Consider the following 8,188-nt stretch of genomic DNA (forward strand, 5'->3'; position numbering starts at 1 on the left):
TTTGAAAACGTGAACAAAAAATTGATGAATTTGGTAATTATTCACAAATTTAAAAAGAAATGATATTTGAAAGAAAATCATAAAGTTGGAAAAAGTTTCACAAATTTGAATTCATTCGTGATTTTCCAAAAAGTTGAAGAAAGTTTTTGTACAATAAACAAATAAATGAAGAAAATGAAAATAGAATGATAAATGAAAAACTAAATTTAAAATAAAAAAGACAAAAACCATGAAAAGATTCTCGTAAACTCACACCAGAAAAACCGGCGAGAACCTTCTAGAAAGTTCTCAAAACCAGTCGAGGGGAGATAATGGGGCGACGATCCACCTAGACTTGCGAACGAGCGGGGGATTTGCCCGTCGTACCATTTGCACTCTATTTACTGTCTTAAGTGCCGAATAGAATCTGGGCGTTCCGGCGCCTATGCATGAGAATAGCATTCGCGAGAACAGCACACGCGTGAGTCAAGGATCCTATTTATCACGTGGGCCAATACATGGCGAGCAAATGCACACCACTCCACTCCCACCCAACCGCTCTCATATGGGCCGGTCCATATTTAGTTCTTTAACGCCCTTTTCTCCCACCAGTTTTGAGAAGGTTCTAGACCCTTCCTTCAACACATTTTTCTATGTTTTTTCATTTGGTTTTCCTTTTTACTATTTTTTTATTTTTTTATTTTCTTTTTGAAACATATTTGTTGAAATTTGTGTATAAATTTTCAAATCCAGGAACAAATTTTTTAACTCATGAACTTTTTATGATTTTTGGAAACGTTGTTTTTGAATTTTTCAAATAATTTTTTGAATTCATGATTTTTTTTGAATCGATAAACTGTTTTTGAAAATCATGAATACGTTTTAATCAACAAAGCGATTTTTTGAAATTTACAAAAATTTGTTTTGAACCAACGAACAATATCTAAAATTTGAGAACACTTTTTGAAATTCATGAATATTAATTAATATTCGTGAACACTTTTACAATTCAGGATCATTTTAAAAATATGAGTTGGGCGATTGCTTGTCGGCTGCCGAGCGCAACGAGAGGACTGAAGCGGGTTAGCCAGCAGCACGCTAAAATGATGGAGACGTGGACTGATGCACCGTAGGCAAAGCTGAGGAGATCGATTCAAGGGTGTGTTGAACATCAACCATGGTAGAAGCGAGCGCAGGTTAGTCTCCTACATCATATTCTGCGGGTCCCAATCCCCATCCGTGACCTTTTGTACGCAAGTACCACTAGCCATGGGAAGCGTGCACGCACGCACAGAGAGAGAGGGAAGGGAAAGTGTTTGAATTTTTTTTTGCAAAATTAAAAAAATGGTTATAAAATCCGAAAAATATTCACGAATTTAGATAAAAATAATTAATTCAAAGACATTTGCCAATTTCAAAAAATTATCATCGATTCAAAAAATCTTCACAATTGCTAAATATTTCAGGAATTTCAAAAATTGTCCCCCATTTAAAAAATTAGCAATTCAAAAAAAATTAACGGATTGAAAAAATGTTTGGTTATTTAGAAAGTTGTTCCCAAATTTCAATAAATGTTCATCGAGGTCAAAAATATTCACAAATTTCATAAATTCTTCTAAAACTATGAAAAATGTTGGCATTTTTCTTATTTTTTTCCTGAAATTCAAATTATGTTCATGGATCCAAAATATGTTTGAGAGTTTTGAAAATTGTTCTCAGTTTTTAAAAAATAATTCTTAAAATAATGAAAGAAAAGATAACAAAAAAATCAAAAGTAAAGAAAACATAGAAGAAGAAAAATTGATTCAAGGAAGGTTCTAGAAACCGCCCCAATACGGGTGGGGGAAAAGCCCATGGAAAAACTAAATATGGGCAGGCCCATGTGCAAGCGATCGAGAGGAAGGGTGAGTGTTTGCTCACTACTCTTTGACCCACCTGATAAATTGGATCCCTGCGCTGTCACCACTTATCTAACCTATCGTAAAGCAGCCGATATTGAACAAATCGAGGCAACGATTTCAGGTGACTAGCCCTTTTATCTTCTTCTGGTTAATGAGTTTTGTATTGTGATTCGCTGTTGCCTCAGCCCAAGAATTGTCGTGGGCTTCTTGTAGTTTGTGTTCAAATGGTTGGCTTGTGCTTGTTGTACAAATCGACTGAAACAAGTTCAACAAATTGACGGACCCAAAAATAAAAGCCAGACAACTTCACATAGTTTTGTTAATTACAAGCATAGTGTTACGAACTTATGATCGGAGCAACAATTTAAGATAGTAAAACTAAAGCACTTTCCAGCCCTCGCAACCAATAAGGAGGGGTTTGGTAGCCTGCCCGACTTCCTCATTTTGGGAAAATGGCTGAGTTGGGCCTGGCTAAGTGGATACAACATACAGGGTAAAAGTCGTGTTGTGCAACTCGTTTAGTCTCCTGCATTCTCCCAGACCCGCCGAGAAAAACACTCACATGACTGTTTAGTAACAAGCAGTTGTTCACCAAATGTAATGTGATGTTGTTTGGTTCCATGTGCACAGATGATTAATCTTACCTCTTATTCACGTGGTGATCTTACCTCACCCGGGAGAAGGTGTGCTGAAGGAAGAAGAGAAGGCATGCTTGAGGTACTCAAAATTCCAAATGGTTGATCGGGTGCTCAAAATTTGCCGGCATTCCTCTATAAAACCTCCAAACATTACCATGAAATTGAAGATTTACAGTCCATGGAATTAGGAACCAATCTTCTGTATGGAACAATAACACCGAATTGCATCTTTTTCGTCTAGATCTTATTTCGAATCGAAGCACCGTTTTGTAGACTAGAAGGCATCATGTAACGGGGATTAAGGGAGGTGACTGAAACAGAACATGTGCATATCCACTTATAGGCTCGCACCACCAGAGCCACCACGTGCGCTTGAGTTGCATCGCTCGGGCTTGGCTCTTGAAAAACTATTGATTCAAGTGTTCCTCTAGAGCCAGGCCTAGAGGTGATTTAAGCATCATGCCATATATACCCAACAATGTTTAGACGCAACTAAACAACCCATAAATCAGCAAAAATCGCATCCAGGTGGCCTAGTTGGGTTTGATGTAGGCTACCAAATGACTCCCAAGCGATTATGGTCATCGAATCTCGTCGCTTGTTGTTTTTTGCCATCAGAACACCATGCAATCTCATTTTACCCGATAATTGGGCCTACTCTCCTAGAGAGGAGTTATTCAGATGGGAAAAATAGAGTATTTCGGTTTACTGGGCCATTGTGTGCCCGTATGTAGCCCGTCTTAGCATCAGATAAGCATGGAGGCTTTCTCTGCCAAGTGCCCGTGCAAGAAACGGCCATCTTGCGATGAATTGAGAGTTTTGCCCTCTACTCTGTGGGCCCGCTAGGGTTGGAGCACAAGCGAGTTGCATTGTTGCTACAGTTACGGGATGAAAGTCATGGATTATAGTTATAGGCTGATGGTGGCCTTATCATATTGGGTCACGTTGGGCCCCTCCGCTGGAAATCAGGGGGGCGAGTTTAGCCTGGGGTGGACATGCATGTCCGTAAGAGCAGTATGTAGCTTGTAGTCCGTAAGTTTAGGATTTTTGCCCTTTGCTCCGCTTCCTTGCCTCCTCGCACAAGAGATCACCTGCAGCCTTCTCCCCAACTCGTGCTTCCTCAATGACCCTACCGCCCCGTCCTACATGACCCCATTCGCCAAAGACATTCAACTTGAGGGCGCGGCGGGAGGAGGCCGGATGAAGTGAACTGCAAGGAGTGTCGCGCGCCTCACTCTATCACCCTGGCTTGCGTATTTTCTCACTCTCGTGTCGTCATCTTCTCCCATCACCCCATTCCTGGTGTCATGGGTGGTTATGGTGCTGATCATGCCAAACAATTGAGGTCTACTAGTATCACTGCGGTCCGTCCTGGAGTAGAAACCATGAAACCCGATGAGCTACAAAAAGCCCAATGCCAAGACTTGCACAAGCACAAAATCTCCGGTTCTCCTTTTCTATAATGGAATTTGTAGTGTTGTTCTTAGGGTTAAAGCAGGCAAAACAATCTTAAAATTGTAATGTGATATGTTGCCGTGAAATTTGAGTAATTCGTTGAAATTGTAGGGCGATGCAGTTTTATGATATAGAGTGGCTTATTGATAGTGTTTAGTTTGCTATAAATTTATACACTGTATAAACATAGAATGTATGATTTCCATAGAATGTGATATAAAACTCGTCGTTCAATATATATATACTTGTGGTGTTTTACTTGGTGTGAACTTTACTGGATGAGTTTTGGTTGAGTTGGGGAAGAAATCAGCCACAAAAATATGTAAACATATATTTACATAAATATACCTATCATCCTATTGGAGAAATGGATGGGTGCAACAACGTGCCATTCTCATACCACAGGTGCAATGGACCAAATCAGCTCAAAAAGTTACCAATCCATCCATATTAGTTCATGCCAAATCAGCTGAAAAGATGACCAATACGTCGATATTAGTACATAACAAGTAAAATCCTCCATACATTTGTATCAATAGCTAACATTACAGTGCCAAAATGCATCGACACAACAATGCGCGCCGTTAAATCAAACCAACGCGTCTAAAGCCGAGACCGTTAGTTCACACGGAAATCAGGTATACCATCTGCATGCATCGATCGGGCATCTCCGATGCGTGCACGATGGATCAGCAGCGGCTGAGCTAGTTACTAGTAGTAGGAGGAGTTTTTGTGGACGTCTAGGATGGCGAACATGAGGTGCACGAGGTTGGCGAAGGCGGCGATGAGGGAGACGATGACGGCGGCCATGGCGCGCTCGCAAAAGCTGCTGTAGACGTGGCACACCTTGCCCCAGCGCACGTGGGAGTTGCCGCGCTCGCCCAGGATGCCGAACTCCGCCGACGCGCCCACCGCCGAGAACAGGAGCGCCTGCACCACCAGGTCGCCGACCATCAGCGGCACCACCGCGCTCCGGCTGCGGCACGCCGCCAGCGCCACCGCCGAGAAGACGCACGCCATCGCGTTCGCCACCACGAAGTACCTGCACGCATGTAATGTTTGCTGGTTAGTAAACATTGGATCAATGGGTCATCACAGTAACAATATTATTACAAAGTTTAAGGAGAATATATCGAATTTCGCTGCCCAAGTGTTAGCGCCGTGCATACAGTTGGAACGCTGCCGATGTACACAGGCGTAGAGCGGTTCAGGTGATGACACGTATTGAATGTGCCTGTCCGGTCCGGACGTCTAGCTGTTCATGATGTTGAATGTGCGTACTGTATCAGGGATCTACGTCATTTTCGTGCTTAAATTCCTTTGTAGTAGTCCTTAATAGCTATGTATGTTTCCCCTAAATTAGTTGCACACAATGTGTACGAACAACATCTCTAACAATTAGCAGGAAAGATGAACTTCCCGGAATTAATCCATGAGTACTAACTACTAATTAAGCAACGTCAACCTAGCCTATTAAGCAATCCTTTTATCGACAAAAGAACACAACATATGTATACTGCTGCTGTTTCATTTTCATGAACTCTGATGAAACAAGCGGACACGTCTCTGGCCGAAAAGAATCGATCTCAACAAGCATGATCTCGACAATCCTTTCGGAAATCTCTATCTGTATCCCATATATCTCCGCCTTTTGTAAAAGGCCAAATCGCTTGGTGGCTGCTGGCTTGGGCCGGAGCACATCCATCAGGATGAGCACGTCTGCCCCACCGTGGATGTGACGGATGAGCTGGGACTTAATGCATGCACCCATCTGATTATCCATCCATCTCTTTCCGCAATAAATGCCGCGCGGATCGGCCGATCGGTCGGGCCAGCCAGCCACGTACGCGGTCCACTGAAGATTCATGCGTTTCTGGGCGTGGACGAAGAGGAAATCGTTTTGCAGTTTCTTCCCGACCACCACCAGAAAGATCGACGTGCCCATTACTTGCACCGTGTTCTTGATGGGCACAAAAGCTATCGGCCCTTAGGCCTCGAGCGAATTGGTCTTGTTACCCATTAATTAGTTCATAGTTACTCTAGTTTGTTGCGGCATCCTTGTCTATGGTGCACTGCAAAGGTTCTTTCTAGGTAGGAGAAAGAGAATGTCTTGTTTGCACGTGGAAACTAAAGGTTCGATCGAGCAGTGAGCGGTAGGAATCAGCTGGACGGACACGCACGACACTGCATTTCTTGCGGACCATCGATCCTTCTCACCGGAGAATCCGTACGGAAATATGGAGGAGATGGTGAAAGTGCGTGCAAGCACATTTGCCTAAGTAATGAAAAGGAAATTGCTGTGTCTGGAGCGGCAAACGCTGCTAGCTATAGAGGTGCTTTCGGCAGAAATGGCATGTATTTGTTGGCCTTGACTGGACTACAGTAATACTCCAGTGCAGCAAACTTTCCTAATTAATGAAAATGACAATATATAATTGGTTGGTTGCATGTGCTTGGCTGGCCCATTTCGCAAACGTACGCGGCATCGATCTTGTATCTTTGTGCCAGATAGATACAATGCAGACGTACTACTGCTGCAGACGTACTTGCATCATGAACGTCTGATCGATATCCACCGAACATGACTCCTTCTCGCCGGCGGACCCTTCGGGCACATACACTGCTAAATCCACCTACTTCAGGCTATGCATGGGTAGCGCGAGGGCTCCGTTCGGTGCTTGCATTTGGAAGAGCTGGGACTTGCTCAAATGCAAAATCTTCGTGTGGTTGATAGTTCAGCATCGGATCTGGACTTCGGATAGAAGTGCTAGGCACGGCCTGCAGGACTCTTCCTCCGCCTGCTACACGTGCCTCCAAGAGGAGGACAATGCGGAACATATCCTTATCCAATGTGTCTACGCTAGAGAGGTCTGGCACTACATCTTCGATGCTCTTAGGGTGCATGGCGTCATCCCGGAGCCGAGCGATTGTCTGCTGGACTGGTGGTTGGCAAGGAGAGCTCCTTTTTCGAAGGGCGCCAAGCGTGGTTTCGACACGATCGTCATTGCCACCACCTGGGCTCTCTGGAAGCAACGCAACGCTCGTGTATTTCACCGGACCCAGCAGCAGAAGACGGCGCTGGACCTGGCCCTTGCCATTTTAGGGGAACTCAAAGAGTGGAGGTCGGCGGGATTGGGAGGTAGAGGTTTTGCTACGTTTTGTGAGAGTGTAGGCATAGGGTAATTCCGAGAGTGCGTTAGGGTGTGCGTCCTTGATGGATCTTCCATCATCAACTCCTTGTACTTGACTCTTTCTTCTCTTCTATAAAAGCATGGTACGCCTTTAGCGTACTCTCGAAAAAAAAAATCCACCGAACAAACAGATTAAAGGAAGCAGAAAGAAATCAACAAATCCAGGAGAGCTGTTCACCGGAGAACGATAGCGTCGTGTGAATGTGTAATTAATTGTAGTGCTGGTGGCCAGGAAGAGGAAAGAACCAAAGTACGGGGGCGAGCGCTTACACGAAGGCGGAGGAGTAGGACCACTTGGCCGTGACGGGGACCTGCAGCGGCGGCAGCGTGTCGGCGATGGTGACCTGCACGGTGGCCGTCTGCCGGTCCAGGCCCATCACCACGGCGGCGACCAGCGTCGCCGCCAGGATGAACACGCGCAGTGCCACGCCGCACCCGTCCACCGCCGGCTTGCTAGGCGCCGCCGCCCCCATGTAGCTCCTCCGGCTGCCGGACAGGCTGCCCGCGCCGCTGAACCCGGGCTTCACCCGCGACTCCATTGCCGGACGCCGGTCTCTTGGGTAGCTAAGCGGGTAGAACGGTGCGGTCGTGGTGTGGCACGGAGAGCGTGCGTCACTGACTCGCTACCTGAGAGAAGGAGCAGGCTAGGCGTGGTTGGCTCTATGCAAGAATGCGTTGGACGGGGATCGGTACTTATGGTTGGGAGTAGGTTGGGGTCACCGCGATGAGCATGGCTACCGCTCACCGTCTTAACGGGTAACGAACTGAAGTCGACTGGGATTTTTGCCGCCCAATAAGTGGAGTCAGCTCAAATTTTCGCAAAAAATAATAATGATAATAATAAGTGGAGTCAGCTCAAATTTTCTCAAGTCTCGGTTAATTCAAACAGTATTTGATATTTTACATCTAGATGCAATATATTACTACTTCACATCTAAATTTCTAGCCGGTGGATTCAAGCACCAGGACTTGTGTTTTTGCTTTGAGATTTGCTAATTAACATCTACATGAACTCTAAGTTGTC

The 8,188-nt window shown here is 44.9% G+C and overlaps 1 protein-coding gene across 1 annotated transcript; it reads right to left on the minus strand.

Moving 5' to 3' along the window:
* Positions 1-4,393: 4,393 nt before the first annotated feature.
* On the minus strand, positions 4,394-7,858 carry LOC119340962 (CASP-like protein 1E1). Its single transcript, XM_037612863.1, has 2 exons — positions 7,435-7,858; positions 4,394-5,015 (listed from the first exon to the last, which is right to left on the minus strand). Exons 1-2 carry the CDS (start codon positions 7,701-7,703, stop codon positions 4,685-4,687), a joined length of 600 nt encoding a protein of 199 aa, XP_037468760.1. The 5' UTR covers positions 7,704-7,858; the 3' UTR covers positions 4,394-4,684.
* Positions 7,859-8,188: the final 330 nt, after the last annotated feature.

The sequence above is a fragment of the Triticum dicoccoides genome, chromosome 7B (genome assembly GCF_002162155.2).
Source record: "Triticum dicoccoides isolate Atlit2015 ecotype Zavitan chromosome 7B, WEW_v2.0, whole genome shotgun sequence".
NCBI lineage: Eukaryota > Viridiplantae > Streptophyta > Magnoliopsida > Poales > Poaceae > Triticum > Triticum dicoccoides.